This window comes from Galeopterus variegatus, unplaced genomic scaffold (assembly GCF_000696425.1).
Source record: "Galeopterus variegatus unplaced genomic scaffold, G_variegatus-3.0.2 Scaffold86, whole genome shotgun sequence".
Lineage (NCBI taxonomy): Eukaryota > Metazoa > Chordata > Mammalia > Dermoptera > Cynocephalidae > Galeopterus > Galeopterus variegatus.
In genome coordinates this window covers 647,213-664,376 of record NW_007726197.1, presented here as the reverse complement: position 1 = coordinate 664,376, position 17,164 = coordinate 647,213, and the positions used below count along the sequence as shown (strand labels likewise).

The window sequence follows — 17,164 nt, the reverse complement described above, 5'->3', positions numbered from 1 at the left end:
TGCTGTTAATGTTCCCCATTGCATTGTCAATGAAACAGGCCCTGGGAGGTTAAGTCACAAGCTCATGCAGCCAGTAAGTAGCAGAGATGGCATTTGAGCCCAGGGCTGACAGGTTCCTGTGTATGTGCTCTTGCTTGCTCTGTCAGAGCAGCTCTGAGAGACAACTATCCCTCCTGATCTTGGCCACCCTTCAGCCCAGCCTCCTCCCTGTAGTCCGTCTTCTTCCCCTCCATTCTGCAGGACGAGGGAAGAGCCGGAGGCAGAGCATCTTCTGAGCAGTGCCCGCCCCCCCCTGCTATGGCCCGAGGGATGAGAGGTCACATCAAGCACAAATTCGGGTAGGCTGGGGCCTATGGGGCCTCGGAGGACTGAGGAACGAGGGCTGATGGCCGTCCTGGAAGACCACCTGGCAGCCCTGCTGGCCACGGCTGATCCTGCTTCCCACATACCACCCTGGTGTCCTTCTCCTTGGGCTGGGTGTAGGCTGCTTCCCTGAGAGGAGAAGGGAGGGACTTGGGCCCCGCTCACAACCCCGAAGTGCTCGGGCACCAGTGTGGGACCCACATGGACAGGAGCATCCAGGTGCCATGTCCTGGATGCAGGCTCCACCTGCCTCTCCCAGGGCCTGCCTCCTCACCAGTTTGGTGGACCCCCTTTCTGACCCCTGGAGCCCACACATGTGTCACCTTCTTCCCTTCTGAGAGCAAAAAAGGGACATGGCACCTTGTCTAAGACCCTGGAGTCTTGGGTGCCCACATGTGTGCCAAAGCCCACCTCTCAGCTGAGGGCCATTGTCCCTGGAGCAACAGAGGGAATAGGGGCCCCATCTCCTCTTCTCAGCACCCCTCTGCTCTTGGTCCCTTCCTTGCCAAAGGCCCCTGTGCCCTCCGGCTTGAACCGATGCTAGGTGGCACCGGTGTGCTGCCGTATCCCCAGCTGTGTCCCAAGGTGGCCTGGTACCACCAGCTGCACTCCTGCCACTTTGACCAGCCCCACCATGTCCCTGGTGTGAATGGAGTTGCCTTAACCTGGCAGGGGGTAGAGCACTCACTGCCCTTGGAGCTCTGACCCGGCTCCTACCTGTCCCCCCTTCCCAAGCGTGGCTCCAGCTTCTCTTATCGTCCCCGAGTGCTGATAAGCCAGCCCTGAGTCCCGAGGACGGCACTCAGATATGCAGGGTCACCCTGACACTGGTGCCAGTCTGGACTCGGCTCCTTGGGGCTGGCACAGCCTCTCTTGTCCCCTCCCTCTCAGCCTTTGGCTCTGTCCACCTGATCCTGGTACCAGCCTCCCCAGAGGGTGGTCACAACAGGGAGGGGTGTAGATGCTGCAGCCTGAGATGGAGGAAGGTGAGACAGGAACAGGCTTTGATCCCAAGAGCCCACTCCTGGGGACTGGGAGCCCGAGGGGCCATGGCCTCTGAGGACGGCACCGCTCACCACCCCAACTCAGCACCCTCTTGTGTCCCCACGGTCTCCTCAACACTTGGCTGAGTCTGGAATGACAAGGGCTGAGGGGAGGCCGGGCCCTGCCCCTCCACACAAGCCCCCTGCCCAGCGCAGCCTCCTTGGCCTGAGGCGCCGCCCGGACTCTCAGGCTTCCCCAGCCCTCCCCCACTGTACTGTGAATGTCCTGTGACTCAGCACAAAGACAGATAATATATTTAATTCATGTTGTACAGTAAGGAATGAGCAGTCTCGTGCAGAAAAGCTGATTTTGATAGATTGATACCAAAGATGGAGACCCAGAGGCCCTTCACCAGGCCAGTGAGCGCAGGTGGGGCTCGCTTCTATCTATAGATCTATAAAGTGGAGAGAGAGTTTGGTTTGTGTGTATCTCTGAATCTACCCTGGGCTGTATTCTGGATGACACTGCGTTCAGGTCCAGAAGTCAACTCTGGACAAGGTGTACTGATGGTCGTGGGGTGGGCAGAAGAGGCACAGGCCTGGGATTCTGTTCTGTGACCTGGCATTGGCCCAAGTTGGTGCCTGAGAGAGTCCTGGGGATCTGGCTGCTGCAGTTGACCCCTGGGCTCCCTGACTTCTTGGGAGGGAGGGAGGTTCAAGAGAGGGTTGATGAGTGATGGCCAAGGCTAGGGCAGAATGGGGTACAGACCTCACTGTAATTCAGGCCCCACAATAATTGCCACAGACCTTAAATCTGCTTCCTTCTGCTGCCCACCCTGCCTCTTCCCCTGGGTCTGGACATAATCTCCTGTTACACATAGCTCCCAAAGTTCTCAGAATCCCGCTCTTTTCCAATTCAGGACCCAGGTCTGTTCTTCCCAAGACCACTCTGAGAATGCCAGGCCCCAGACCACACCTCCTGGCTATACTTGTCCAGCGGCCTTGTGCCTGGCCTTAAGAATCTGGCAGTTTGCTGGCATCCTTGAGGGAGTGGCTGCTTTCTAGAGGAAGCCAGTTTGAGAGGTTGGTGATGTCTTCCAAGGCAAGTGGAAGTAAGGGGTGGGCTCGATTCTCAGTCCAGCACCAGTTTCACCAGACAAGGACTCACCTTTCTGTAGGCAGCCAGACACCAAACTGCAGCACCATAATTCAAACAACAAATGCTTGATGGGAGGGGACAGGCTGGGAAATGCACTGGTGGGAATCGGAGTCGGGCCTTTTTAGCTGAGTTTAGGAGACTAATGGAACCTGTGTTAAGCTTCCTGCTGCATGCCAGGCACGGACCCAAGCGTCCTCCCATTTAATCCTCACAACAATCCCATTTCTCCCCACTTTGCAGGTGAGGACAGNCTGCAGCACCATAATTCAAACAACAAATGCTTGATGGGAGGGGACAGGCTGGGAAATGCACTGGTGGGAATCGGAGTCGGGCCTTTTTAGCTGAGTTTAGGAGACTAATGGAACCTGTGTTAAGCTTCCTGCTGCATGCCAGGCACGGACCCAAGCGTCCTCCCATTTAATCCTCACAACAATCCCATTTCTCCCCACTTTGCAGGTGAGGACAGTGAGGCCCCCAGGGGGTCAGTGACTTGCCTGGGGCCACATAGCAAATTAGAAACCCAGGTCTGTCTGCCACACAGCCCTTGGTTTTCCAGTAGGGGAGAGGTGTGGAGAAGAGGGCAGGTGCAGGCAGTGCAGAGCCCCAGGAGACAGGAAACGAACACCAGGAAGGACCCAGGCAGACACTGCTTCGCTGGAGCACCTCCCGAGGCCATGACTGTCACAGGCAGTAGCAGCCCACCAGTTCACAGAGGCTCCTGCACCTTTCAGAGTCTTCCTGGGGCAGTTGTTCTTGCTGCAGCTGAGGTCCTGCTGTGGAGGCACACAGCCACTCTGAGCTCCTGCCCTGGACAGCTGTCGGGGCCTGGGTGTGAGGCAGGACTCAGTGGGACAGGTTCACACCAGGCCTTGTATATAGTTGGTGCTCAAGGGCTTTCAATGGAAAAGTGATGACTCCAGAGAACAGAGCTGGATTCGGGAGCAAAGAGGGGCCAAGCGGCTGCTTATGAGCTGCCAGGACAGAAGGGCTGGGGGAGCTGCTGCTGGGCCTCCGGGACTGGGCTGAGCCACAACACAGCCCCGTGTCATTTCCCGCAATCATTTCCTTATGCCTGCGGCTCTCACAGGCAGGATCCTGCTCTGTTCTGCTGGAGCCCGGCCAGAAGCACTGTGTAGCAAGTCCTTTTCCCCTCTGGCCTCACTTTTGCCATTTGCTTCCGGGATGGGTCAGGGATGCCTGGGCCCCCAGCCGACCTTCCCCTTCATCATGCCTACTTAGCAGGGGCATCTGAGGTTTGCAGCAGCATTTGAGGTTTGATGACCATTGCAGCGTAGAGGTGATGCCAGCTCCCATGCCCGGCCCTAATCCATATCAGCTCCCACGCTGGTGGACCTGGTGCTGGCTCTGCCCTACACCACCTTCCTGTAGTCTCCCAGTCACTGCCCCTACTGTCTAGTCCAGTGGTCCACGCTGATGCCTAACTCCTTGGGCCAGCTAAGCGTGGAGCACTGCTGCCCCACCTGCCCCTTCTCTTCCTCCTTGAAGCAACTGCACCCCTTCTGGCCCATCTTCCCACCTCCATCTTTGCTGGGACCCTTTCTTCCAATCGTGATGCTCCACAGCACCCCCATGAGCCCTTCTGTCTTCAGAGTAACTCATTGGCACCATGACTTGGTCACAGCCATGCTTACCCCTGTGCTGGGTGCCAGCACACCAAAATGGAAGACACTCCACCCCTGCCTTCTAGAAGCTCAGGCCTGCCGGTGGAGACAAACTTCCTTTCAGCAGGTTTGTATCAGGCACCCACTGGGCGCCAGGCACTGTGCTTAGGCACTGAGGTTATAGTGGTGACCAAGATGGCCAAGTCCCTGCTCTCACAACATACCCGTGGGAAGAAAGACATCACCCGGATAAATCAAGGCACATCAAGGGGTCCTAAGTTTGATGAAGCAAAATAAAGCAGGATCAGTGGATGTGATGGCACAGGTGGTGGCTGACACAATAGCATAGTCAGAGGCCTGAGCTATGACTGGTAAGGGAGGGAGCCAGGTGGACAGCCAGGGACAGAGTATCCCAGCAAAGGCCCTGAAGGACAAGCTTGAGGATGAGCAGGAGGGCCAGATCACGGGGGGCTGTGGTTCTGCCCATTAGATGCACCTGGGGAGCAGTTAGGATGCACTGAGGCCCGGCTCCAGCTCAGATCGATGCAATCAGATTTTCTGTTAGTGGGATCAGGCATCAGTAGTTTTTAGAAGCTCCCCAGATGACCCTGAAGTGTAGCCAGGGTTGAGAACCACTCCTATGGGGTCTTACAAGCCGTGGTGGGGGCTCTGGATTTCATTCTGAGATGGGAAGTCACTGACCACTGTTTTCAAAGGCTCAGAGTGGAGCAAGAGTTGTCAGCCCCCATGAGGACGGTGACGTGGGGGGAGGTGGGGAAGGACCCCTATGGGCTACAAGCGGAGCTCCAGCAGGCACAGTGGGAAGGCGGCAGGGAGGCGCCTGCTCTCCTGTGTGTTGCTGGGGTGGGGGATGGGGGGTTGTCATCGTGTTTCCCCAGGGAGGGAGTAGAGGCCCTGGGGTTAGGTAACTTGCCCGGCCCCACAGACAGGCAAGCAGGTTGTCAGAATTTGAACCCACGTCTGCCTACCTGAGCAGCTCCATACACTCCACTATTCCAGCTGCCTCCAGGGCGGGCAGGTGTGGGCACTGGCATAGGAGGCTCATTTCACCTGTTTGTACAGAGGACGTGCTCCTGGATTCCTTGGGACTGGGAGCAATATCCCTGCCCTCTAGTCACCAACAGGCAGCCAGTGAACATCAGGAGGAGGGTGGCCGAAAGTCACTGTCCCCCCATCCCGCCAATTGCTCCCTGCCATCACCTGGCCCCTCCTCTGGACCCTCTGGACCTCTTACCACCCACCAACTAAAAGGGCAGCATTGGGCACTGAGGGCCCCAGTTCCTGCTACGGCCACTACGGTGCTGTGGCTGGCGTCATTTCTGATGGTCAGTGCCCAGCTCCAGACGAGAATGCACCAGTTCTCCACAGACAGGATTGATGGGGCCAAAGGTAGCTCTGATGACATTGCAGATGCCACCTGGCCACTCCTTCTGCCTTCACCAACACTTTCTCCTCCGCCCTCCTCTTTTTCTTCTCTCTCTTCCTACCTCTCTCTCCCGCTTCGGGATGCTAGGTACTACTCAGTGGGTGGCCCTGAGTGACACTTAAACCCAGAGATCAATAATAGGACCCAGCCTCTTCCCTAAGGAAGGAGATTTTGCAGCCACTCCTTGCTATCCACCCAGCTTCAAATCCCTGAGTTGTCTTCATGTCACGTGTCAACCCTTTCTCCTGCCCCTTGTCCTCTTCCTAGTGATGTTGACATGAGGCACAGGGCACTGTGACAGCAGCCATGTGGCGTGGGTGCTCAGCCGGGTGTGGCAGGTAGCACCGCTCTGCTCGCCTAGACGCAGTCAGCACTATCCCTGCACCCCTGCCCTGCTCCTTGCTAGGCTAGAAGCTTCTAGCAGTTCCTCCTCTTCCTGTTTCCTCCTGAGCTCCTACCTCCCTAATTTACTCATTATCCATCAGATGGTTCCAGACAATGCACCAGGCTTTGTTTTCAGCATCCAAGATACAAACTCGACCCTGACTTAGACCCTACCCTAGGAGCTCAGAGTTGGTTAGGATGCAGTCTTTGCCTCCTCTCATGAGGTCTCAGCTCCTTGGGAGACGAAGAGTTGTCCATTAGTCATTCTTTAAAAATTGCTTTTGTTTTATTTATACCCAACAAAAACTTTTTAAACCATCCATGTTTTCCATGGAGGAGGGGTCAGCTAGGATTCCTGGGGAGAAGGAGTCTTGCATATTCAGGGACACAACACCCGGGCTCCAAAATCACCCGGACCCAGATTCAAATCCCAGCTCTGCTGCTTGCAAGCTGTGTCAGCTTGGGCAAGTTGTTAACCTCTCTGTGCCTCAGTTTCCTTCTCTGTAAAACAGAGAGAGTGATAACACAATTTTCACAGGGTTGTGAGGATTCAAGAGAGAGTGTCCATAAGGGGACCGGCCCACTGAGTGCGCAGTGAGTGGTAGTTTAATATCCTCTCTCTGCACTCCCACCCCCTTCTCCACTAGCAGCAATTCCAGCTCCCTTCCTCCCGCAGGGATCCTAGTCCTGGAATTAAAATCGGAGATCATACTCTTTTTCTTTTCCTTGCATTCTTCACCCTTGATAAGATCTCAATCAGCAAGAATGTATTAAGTACATTCTACTTAAAATATTTTTTGCAAGACTTTTTAAAAGATAATCTCAGCCCAGAGTTTTTTGTCTCCAAAGAGCTTTAGATGTAGCTGGGGAAGTAAACATGGACAGAGAAGTTATGATAAAAGGCGTTGGGTCACAGGTGTCTCTCTAAGTGGATCAGCTGAAGTAGTGAGTGCTCCATCCCTAGAAGCATTCGAGTAGAGGTTGGGAGACTACTTGTTGGCAATTCCAGGGGCACCATTGCCTCTGGTAAGTCTTGCCAATTACCTGGGGAAGGGGCAGCAGATCTGCACCTGCTCTGGCCCTATTCCTTGAGTCTCTCCTTTTTGCCATGCAGGGCAGCAAGGTGTGACTGGCAGATGAGCTATAGAAGCTGAGGAATGTGGCTAGCCACGGCTCTGGGCTTGCAAACACCCTTCACCCTGGATTCCAGGATGCCTAGGCATCCTCTCAGTCCAGCCTCTGGCTCTGAAGCCAGACTACCTTGACCTTTCAAGACCTAGGTCTGATTCTGGGGTGTAGCAATGAACTAATCTGGGATTCCTAATGCCAGAGTTGATGAGGATAGGAGGATTGTCTCAGAAAAGAAGGGATGGGGACAGGGTTTAGGGCCCAGTACTTTTCCTGCCTTGGGCAGGTGCCTTGAGTGGTTACCCTCAACCACCTGTGATTCTATACCTCTGGCCAAGTGTTCCACTTGGTAATGGAATTGACTGCCCAGCTTTGTAGTACAAGAACATGGGCAGGGGTGGCTGGGATCTGCAAACAATAGGGGCCGTGCAGTATGGAGGTCGAGAGCAGAGCTCTAGTGCCAGGCTGCCTTGGCCTGAATCCTGGCACCACCACATCCTGGTTGTGTGACCTTAGCAACGTAACACGGCCTCTCTGTGCCTCAGTTTCCCCATCTGCATCACGGGGTGATCGAAGGATGAGTGTGGAGATTAAATGAGTTAGTACATGGTAAACATTCAGAATTTACTGGCCACATAGAAAGCACTACATAATTGTTAGCTGTTGTTATGTCACAGGTCCCCAAGGGTGGAAGCAGACATCACCCACCTCCTCTGTTTCACTGTGAGGGTCATGACCAGAGGCCAAGATTTCTTAGTAGGATGGGGAAGAGTTGTATAGGATACAGGAGTAAATAAAACCCCTTCTGTCTGTGGAGAACCACCTATCCTCCCAAACCGCTACCAGAGTTTGGAAAATCTGACGTCCCTTATCCTAACAAATGTATGTGTTAGGCAAAGTTCTATGAACTTAAGCATTACCTAAATTTTAAAAGTTTTGTGGGTTTTTTTTGCTTGTTTGTTTGTTTTAATTTAACATATTTATTAAAAATCTCCTTGGCCCAAACCCCACTGTGTGAAACGCTAGAGATTGGGAAATTAGTAAACAGTGTTCTCTCCTCAAGGAACCCGCAGTCTGGTCGAGGAGATAAGCCGATTGCAGAAATAATAACAATAATGGCCTTGGAGCGGCTCTGGCATCTGCCCTTCGCAGATGCTGCTATAGCAATGCTCCCAGAGGCGCAAGCTGCTGCCTGGGGACTTGTTCCTTCCGCCTCCCGTCCCGCCAGTTCCTGTGCCTACAGTACCTGCCTGATTTGCAAGCCTCAGAAACTGAGTTGGACCTCCGCCTCGAAGGTGCATAGTTGGGAATGAAAATATGAATGAATTAATAGAAATATGAAACATCTGCTAGTTAAGAACCTGCTGGAACCCACCCTTCCCAGCCAGCTCCCTCCCTTCCCTTCCATGCAGCATCAAGCACCTGAGCCCACCCTGCTGCCAGGGCTCAGGCCTCTTTAGACTTGAGTACCCACGTACAGTCACAGGGTAAAGCCACTCTTATTTCTGAATGTTTCCAAACTCGGCTTCCCCATCCCCACCCCAGGGTGTTCCCGGGCTGCAGAGGAGCTTTAGAGAGGCTTTAGGACATCCTGTTGACTGTCCCACTGTCATCTCTAAGGGACATGCCCACTCCCCGGCAAGGTACCCAGGCCCTTTGTGCCCTCGCCCTGACCTCCTCTCCACACACTCTGCTATCTTGCTACTAGATCCAGGATCCACCTTCCTCTGAAGGCACCTTCTCCCTCAAGCCTTTGCACCTTTGGGTCCGTCCATGTTCTCTCTGCCTGGACTTCTCCAGCCACCTCCTCGCAGCACCTGTTCCAGCTCAATCACGGCTCACTGGGCCTTGGACAAGTTCCCCCCCTTGCTGGAACTCAGTTCTTCTATCCGTACAATGAAGGTGGGCCCTAGATACGCTCGGAGTGTACTCCCTGCTCCTGAATTTTACATTAACCTCTCTGTTCTTGCTTTAGTGATTTTTATTTCCCCCTCACCTTCTTTCAAACATGCCTCAAACTCCCCTCATCCAGGAAGCCTTCCTTGATCAACCCCATGAACTCTCCCTTATGTGCTCAGTTCTATTGGTACCAGGAGGTCTACACCAATGCTGGTGCCGAGAGACCCATGGGTGCCTTAGCCTCCTCATGACCTCCATTACCTAAAAGGCCGTGCACAGATGCACAAGCTAAGTAAATACAGAGCTTAGTATGGAAACAGTTCTCACTTCTAAATCCTTCCATCACCCTGCCCCAACCAGACCTACTCCAAGCCAGACTATCCAGAAATTTAACAGCCTGCACACATGTCCCAGGTTTTCAATGCCTATGTGTGTTAGGTCTCTTCCTTGAGTTTAGGTTGTAAGCTGCCTGGGTTGAAGAGGGCCATGCCTTCTAATTCTCATCTGTGACCTTTCCTGGGAGTGCACCCCACCCCGCCAATTGCACTGCTGGGGTAATAAGACCACTTGGTAACCAAGTAATTCCTCTATAATTATTGAGGTACTTTCAAGTATAGTAGCCCGTGTTGCTTTGAAAACATCCCGAGAGGTAGACAGGGCGTGTACAGTTACCCCATTCAATCTACGTGGAAACTGAGACCCTGGGAGCTTGACCACCTTACACACAGCATGGTTAGTTAAGCAAGGCCTTCCCCCAGGTGGGCCTACCTGCCTCTCCCTCTGCCTGTGCTTCATAAGTCACTGAGTCAACTGCTTTGTTTGCCAGCTCAGGTTTTAATCCATTCCAGGGTCGGGCTGTGAGCAGTGGCCCGGGGCTGGCAGGGGAGCCAGAATAAGCAGATCTGACTTCTAATCTGACTCACCCAGCTGGTTCAGAAGGCAGCCAAGCTGGGGAAATTGGTGGTGCTCCCACCCCTCCCATCCCTGCCCCCCCACTTGCTCCTACAGATGTCCCCTAGACCCTCTCCACACACACACACCCTGCCCCAGCTCCTGGGAGCCTGCGGGTGGGGTCGGAGTGGGGTGGGGTCCCAGGAGGATGTATGTGAGCCTATGGAGCGACGGGATGTTTTCCCTCCTCGCATTGTTCTGACTGTGCCCATTGTGTCGGCCAAGGGTGGGACAGCACCACGCCACCTGGCAGGCTCTCAACAGAGCTGGGGAACGTTTCCGGAGGGGACCAACCCATTATGAATGACTGAAGCTTTCCAAAAGCTCTGGCATTACTTTGGTTCAGCCAGAGTGGGAGAGTCAGAGAGCTGAGGAGAACGAAGATCCCCCCCCCACCGGGGGCCAACTTCAAGGCTAAAGGTCCCACGGACCTTGGCAGACCTGTGGTTCACCCACAGGGCCTTTCGGACTGGGCCTGATGCCGACTGAGGGGTTTGGGAATGTAAAGTGGAGGGGAAATGGGGGAGGAGGGTGCTGGCAGATGGAGGGGTCAGCTGGGAGGTGTGGAGGGAGCCAAAATCGTACTGTATTTTGTTTATAATGCCTGACCCCAACTTGGGGTGGCTCACACCTGATGGGAAAGGAACCAGTCACCTTTAAACGCTTCATTGAGCTCACCCCAGAGGAAATAGAAAGTCAGAATAGTTTTAAAGCAGCTTAGCATCTGCCACGGGTGCAGAATGCTCAGTGTTCTTAGCTGGCTCCGGGTCTTCCCTGGCAGGGAGGTGTGTGTCTGTGCCTCTGTCCACACCACGAGGCTGGGCGCACCTTCAGATAGAGCCCCTTNCGTGTTTCCCCAGGGAGGGAGTAGAGGCCCTGGGGTTAGGTAACTTGCCCGGCCCCACAGAGAGGCAAGCAGGTTGTCAGAATTTGAACCCACGCCTGCCTACCTGAGCAGCTCCATACACTCCACTATTCCAGCTGCCTCCAGGGCAGGTGTGGGCACTGGCATAGGAGGCTCATTTCACCTGTTTGTACAGAGGACGTGCTCCTGGATTCCCTGGGACTGGGAGCAATATCCCTGCCCTCTAGTCACCAACAGGCAGCCAGTGAACATCAGTAGGAGGGTGGCCGAAAGTCACTTTCCCCCCATCCCGCCAATTGCTCCCTGCCATCACCTGGCCCCTCCTCTGGACCCTCTGGACCTCTTACCACCCACCAACTAAAAGGGCAGCATTGGGCACTGAGGGCTCCAGTTCCTGCTACGGCCACTACGGCGCTGTGGCTGGCATCATTTCTGATGGTCAGTGCCCAGCTCCAGACGAGAATGCGCCAGTTCTCCACAGACAGGATTGATGGGGCCAAAGGTAGCTCTGATGACATTGCAGATGCCACCTGGCCACTCCTTCTGCCTTCACCAACACTTTCTCCTCCGCCCTCCTCTTTTTCTTCTCTCTCTTCCTACCTCTCTCTCCCGCTTCGGGATGCTAGGTACTACTCAGTGGGTGGCCCTGAGTGACACTTAAACCCAGAGATCAATAATAGGACCCAGCCTCTTCCCTAAGGAAGGAGATTTTGCAGCCACTCCTTGCTATCCACCCAGCTTCAAATCCCTGAGTTGTCTTCATGTCACGTGTCAACCCTTTCTCCTGCCCCTTGTCCTCTTCCTAGTGATGTTGACATGAGGCACAGGGCACTGTGACAGCAGCCATGTGGCGTGGGTGCTCAGCCGGGTGTGGCCCTAGATACGCTCGGAGTGTACTCCCTGCTCCTGAATTTTACATTAACCTCTCTGTTCTTGCTTTAGTGATTTTTATTTCCCCCTCACCTTCTTTCAAACATGCCTCAAACTCCCCTCATCCAGGAAGCCTTCCTTGATCAACCCCATGAACTCTCCCTTATGTGCTCAGTTCTATTGGTACCAGGAGGTCTACACCAATGCTGGTGCCGAGAGACCCATGGGTGCCTTAGCCTCCTCATGACCTCCATTACCTAAAAGGCCGTGCACAGATGCACAAGCTAAGTAAATACAGAGCTTAGTATGGAAACAGTTCTCACTTCTAAATCCTTCCATCACCCTGCCCCAACCAGACCTACTCCAAGCCAGACTATCCAGAAATTTAACAGCCTGCACACATGTCCCAGGTTTTCAATGCCTATGTGTGTTAGGTCTCTTCCTTGAGTTTAGGTTGTAAGCTGCCTGGGTTGAAGAGGGCCATGCCTTCTAATTCTCATCTGTGACCTTTCCCGGGAGTGCACCCCACCCCGCCAATTGCACTGCTGGGGTAATAAGACCACTTGGTAACCAAGTAATTCCTCTATAATTATTGAGGTACTTTCAAGTATAGTACGGGAGTGCACCCCACCCCGCCAATTGCACTGCTGGGGTCATAAGACCACTTGGTAACCAAGTAATTCCTCTATAATTATTGAGGTACTTTCAAGTATAGTAGCCCGTGTTGCTTTGAAAACATCCCGAGAGGTAGACAGGGCGTGTACAGTTACCCCATTCAATCTACGTGGAAACTGAGACCCTGGGAGCTTGACCACCTTACACACAGCATGGTTAGTTAAGCAAGGCCTTCCCCCAGGTGGGCCTACCTGCCTCTCCCTCTGCCTGTGCTTCATAAGTCACTGAGTCAACTGCTTTGTTTGCCAGCTCAGGTTTTAATCCATTCCAGGGTCGGGCTGTGAGCAGTGGCCCGGGGCTGGCAGGGGAGCCAGAATAAGCAGATCTGACTTCTAATCTGACTCACCCAGCTGGTTCAGAAGGCAGCCAAGCTGGGGAAATTGGTGGTGCTCCCACCCCTCCCATCCCTGCCCCCCCACTTGCTCCTACAGATGTGCCCTAGACCCTTTCCACACACACACACCCTGCCCCAGCTCCTGGGAGCCTGCGGGTGGGGTCGGAGTGGGGTGGGGTCCCAGGAGGATGTATGTGAGCCTATGGAGCGACGGGATGTTTTCCCTCCTCGCATTGTTCTGACTGTGCCCATTGTGTCGGCCAAGGGTGGGACAGCACCACGCCACCTGGCAGGCTCTCAACAGAGCTGGGGAACGTTTCCGGAGGGGACCAACCCATTATGAATGACTGAAGCTTTCCAAAAGCTCTGGCATTACTTTGGTTCAGCCAGAGTGGGAGAGTCAGAGAGCTGAGGAGAAGGAAGATCCCCCCCCCACCGGGGGCCAACTTCAAGGCTAAAGGTCCCACGGACCTTGGCAGACCTGTGGTTCACCCACAGGGCCTTTCGGACTGGGCCTGATGCCGACTGAGGGGTTTGGGAATGTAAAGTGGAGGGGAAATGGGGGAGGAGGGTGCTGGCAGATGGAGGGGTCAGCTGGGAGGTGTGGAGGGAGCCAAAATCGTACTGTATTTTGTTTATAATGCCTGACCCCAACTTGGGGTGGCTCACACCTGATGGGAAAGGAACCAGTCACCTTTAAACGCTTCATTGAGCTCACCCCAGAGGAAATAGAAAGTCAGAATAGTTTTAAAGCAGCTTAGCATCTGCCACGGGTGCAGAATGCTCAGTGTTCTTAGCTGGCTCCGGGTCTTCCCTGGCAGGGAGGTGTGTGTCTGTGCCTCTGTCCACACCACGAGGCTGGGCGCACCTTCAGATAGAGAGCCTTCCCGGGTGCCAGGTACTGCGCGCACACCTCCTCGTGGTTGGATTTGTCTTGCTCTGACGGTTACCTCACAGCAAGACCTTGTACGCTTGTATGGTATCCCACAGATACATTACAGATGAGGAAATTGAGTCTCACAGAGGTTAAGAATTAGTTCCAGACCACACGCTACCTTGTGACAAAGCTGGGATTTGAATCCAGCCAGGTCTGTGACACTCCAAAGTCTGTGCTCTACAACAGGATTTCTCAAACATTCACGTACTGGCTAAGAGCGCAGATTTCTGGGCCCTGTCCCCTCTCTTGGATTATAATTCAATAAACCAGTGTCGGGGCAGGAATCTGCATTATTGCTAAGTGACACAGGTGATTCTGAAGCAGTCGGGCCACAGGTTGAGAAACACAGCCTTGGGGGGGGGCTCTGTTTTATGACTTCTGCAGAGAGAGCAGCAATCTGGTCTGAAAACACAGGCACAGTCCCAGGCCCATGCTGGGTCCTCCTTTGCCTGTTGAGTGAAACCCAGGAGAAGTGGCCTGGACCTTTGGAAGAAAAAAAAGACCGATCATCAGCCTGGAAAAGCTCCCATGGTGCTTTATAACATTTTAAACCCCCAAGAGAGTGCCTCAAACAACAAAATCAGGAGTAAAGGGACACTCATTCACCCCTCAGATATTAATGGACCCCCAGCCATGAGTAAGGACTCAGGACAGACACCTCTGAGACTGCATGTAGAGCAGGTTCCTTGGAGCTGGGCGCATCAGGAATCTCCTGCTTCAGAATTGTCTGGGGGTTTGCTAAGAATGCAGAATTCTGGGCCCCACCCCAAACCTCCATAGTTAGAATCTCTGGGGAGTGAACTCTGGAAATCTGCATTTTAAATACTCTTCCCAGGCAATTCTGAAGCAAATCACAGTTTGAGAAGCAGTGCTCTGAGAGTCTGGGAAGGAAAGAAGTAGTAATCCTATAGCTTTTGAATCCTGACAATTAAGAGCCCTGGAAGAATCCCAAAGCTACAGTGTTCAGTGTTAGCCAGGAATCCCTGGGGTGCAGCTGTGGATTCACAGATGGAGAGCTACATATGGTATGTGAAGTTCTGGGTTTGGATTCTGGCTTGGCCACTCTGTGATCCTGAGTGAATGACTTAACCTCACTGAGCTCAGTCCTCACGTGCCACATGGGGGTAATCTGGTCCACCTCCTAGCATCGCTGTGAAGCCCTAGTGAGCCTGCAGTAGGCTGAACGGGCAGTGTGGGTTTGTGGTGGATGCAACTCATTCTGTGTGCTGTGTCTTTAGGTAATGCCCACAGAAGGTTCCCAGCAGCCTTGAGCTGGCACGGACCCACTTTCACTCTGTTGGGGAGCCAACAGCTGGGCTGGGGGTGGGTGGTTAAAATTCAGAATCATGACTCTAGATTCTGAAGGAGTGGCCTAGGGCACCTTCAGAGGGCCAGGGGTCAGGATGTGGCTCGCAGGATGCTGAAAAGGGCAATATAACCCTGGCAGGATAGACTTGTGGTTAGGCTGTGGAGCCAAAGGGTTCAAATCCTGGCTAGACCATTTCATTGTTGAGCGACCTTGGGCCATTTATCTCACCTCTCTGTGCCTCGGTTTCCTTATGTGTAAAATAGAGTTATAATAAATGTGCCCACTCCCTATACACAGGGAAAAGCACAAAAACATGTCTGGCACATATTAACTATTCATCATTAGCCATTATTGCTTATTAATGGACGGATTTTGAGCATGGGGGAGTCTTTTAATAGTCTTGACTTCATAGGTACTACCTGTGTTAGAATGAGCAGGACTGCAGCCATGCTGGGACCTAAAACTGCATTGGCTCTAAAAGGTTTTAAAAGGACACTCTTTTTTTGTTTTTGGCATGTGTTTCTCTGAAATTCCATTTTTCCCATGGTTATTTGATATTTTGAAACTTGCTTATGGGGTGAGATGACTTTATTCCCTTAAATGAAAAGTTGAGCTTTCCAGCCTGAAGCTGCACACTTGCAGACTTGCATGTACTATCCAGACCCTGGGAAACCAAGGAAGACATCAGTAAAGCTCTGCTGATTCCACCCTGCCAGCGGGACCCTGAGATAACAGCAAGGATGGGAACAGAAACCAGATGGTGGAGCCTTGGTGAGACCTTGCACCTGGCTTCTTGCATGGAGCCCCTGCAGCTCACGTCCCCCTCCCTCCTGCTTTTTGCTTCCCACGTTTCATTCCCTCAGCCCCCTCTTTAAAAACCCCTCAGTAAATCTGAGTCTTTGAGATGGATTTAGTCTGGCCTTTCTCTTTCAGGTTTACCAGAGAGGTTGGGTTAGTCCAACATCTCTCCTCAGGTCCCTGGTGTTCCTGAAATAAGCTGACTTCCATTTCCACCAACATTTGAGTTTTAAGTGGTTTGCTTTTGAAAGGGGGAAGACAGCTGGACCTGCGTCTGGTAGGGAACACCTGTGTCTGTGCAGGGAAGTGTACCCACCATGTCCAAGTTTATCCCTGGCTGCCCCAATTTGGAGATGATGCTGCAAATGGAGTCAGGTGACTGAGTCCTCTGGCTGGGATTTCTCTCTTGGTAAATCTCCTTGGAATAAGGATAAAGATGAGAGTAACAACAGCCGGATTAGGGGAGCATCTCTACCGGTATCTCTTAAGCCAGAGCTTAAGAGAAAGCATCGAGGGTCGTGAAAGGAATTTGCCACCCGCTCGTCTCTTCCCTTTCCTTCCAGTCCAACTTCCATGTGAACTGAGGGCAGGGCTTGGGCGAGAGGCAAGGTGGGGGCAGCTTGTGAATCACTGGATCTTTGCATTCTGAGAAACTGGGAAGCAGTGGGATTCTCTGCCAGCTCTGTTCTTCTGCACGAGTCTGCTAAAAGACAAGGAATGGTCTCAAGTCCTCTAGGAAAGGAGACAGACTGGGTGGGGCCCAGCTTCAGTCATTCTCCCTGCGCCCATCTCCCCCCGTCCTGCCCAATTTCCCTCTGGACAGGGGCAGGCAAGGAGACAGAGGCTCCTGGGAGGGATGTGGCAGTCTCCAGGGCTAATGTTAGTGGTCTCCCAGCCCCACTTTCCCCAAGGCACAGGAGACAAGGACCCCCTGTCCCTCAGACAGATCAGCCATCCTCAGAGAGCCCTTCCCTCAAACTAGACCACAGGGATCGGTGGTTTCCAATCGTTGGTTTGGAAGACGCAGCTCCATGTGAAGAACGCCACTGGGTAGAGGGCCCCACCAGAGGGAGGTCCGGCAGAGCACCACGATCTCACCCCAAAAAGCCTGGCAAATGGAAAGAAGACACCGAAGTGAAGTGTGGGCTGCAGCGGCTGTCACTCTCTTAACACAGGCATCTCAGGATAGGTGCAGGAAGCGGCGAGGGGACAGCCATTCAGCCCACAGGGTGCCGGCATTCCTCGTGGGTCAGGGACGGCCATCATGACTCATGAAACAAGGTCCACACACGTGAAGAGCCCAGGCCAGAGGAAAACAGCTGGAGACCTGGGAACAAAGGAGGGAGCCACTGATTCTGTCTGGAGGAGGGTGACACTTGAGCTGGACAGTAAAGGCTGGGTCGCATTTCTGCAGGACAGGGGAGAACAATCAAGGGGCTG

At 53.4% G+C, this 17,164-nt stretch overlaps 1 protein-coding gene across 3 annotated transcripts in view; it reads left to right on the top strand.

The window, feature by feature from the left end:
- The window catches only part of CDK18 (cyclin-dependent kinase 18), a 10,314-nt gene extending 8,490 nt beyond the window's left edge, over window positions 1-1,824 (top strand). For all 3 annotated transcript variants that reach the window (XM_008580569.1, XM_008580564.1, XM_008580578.1), the window contains one exon: window positions 241-1,824. In XM_008580569.1, coding sequence (XP_008578791.1) covers window positions 241-275 — 35 coding nt within the window. In that variant the 3' untranslated portion in view covers window positions 276-1,824. The remainder of the gene's footprint in view (window positions 1-240) is intronic.
- Window positions 1,825-17,164: the final 15,340 nt, after the last annotated feature.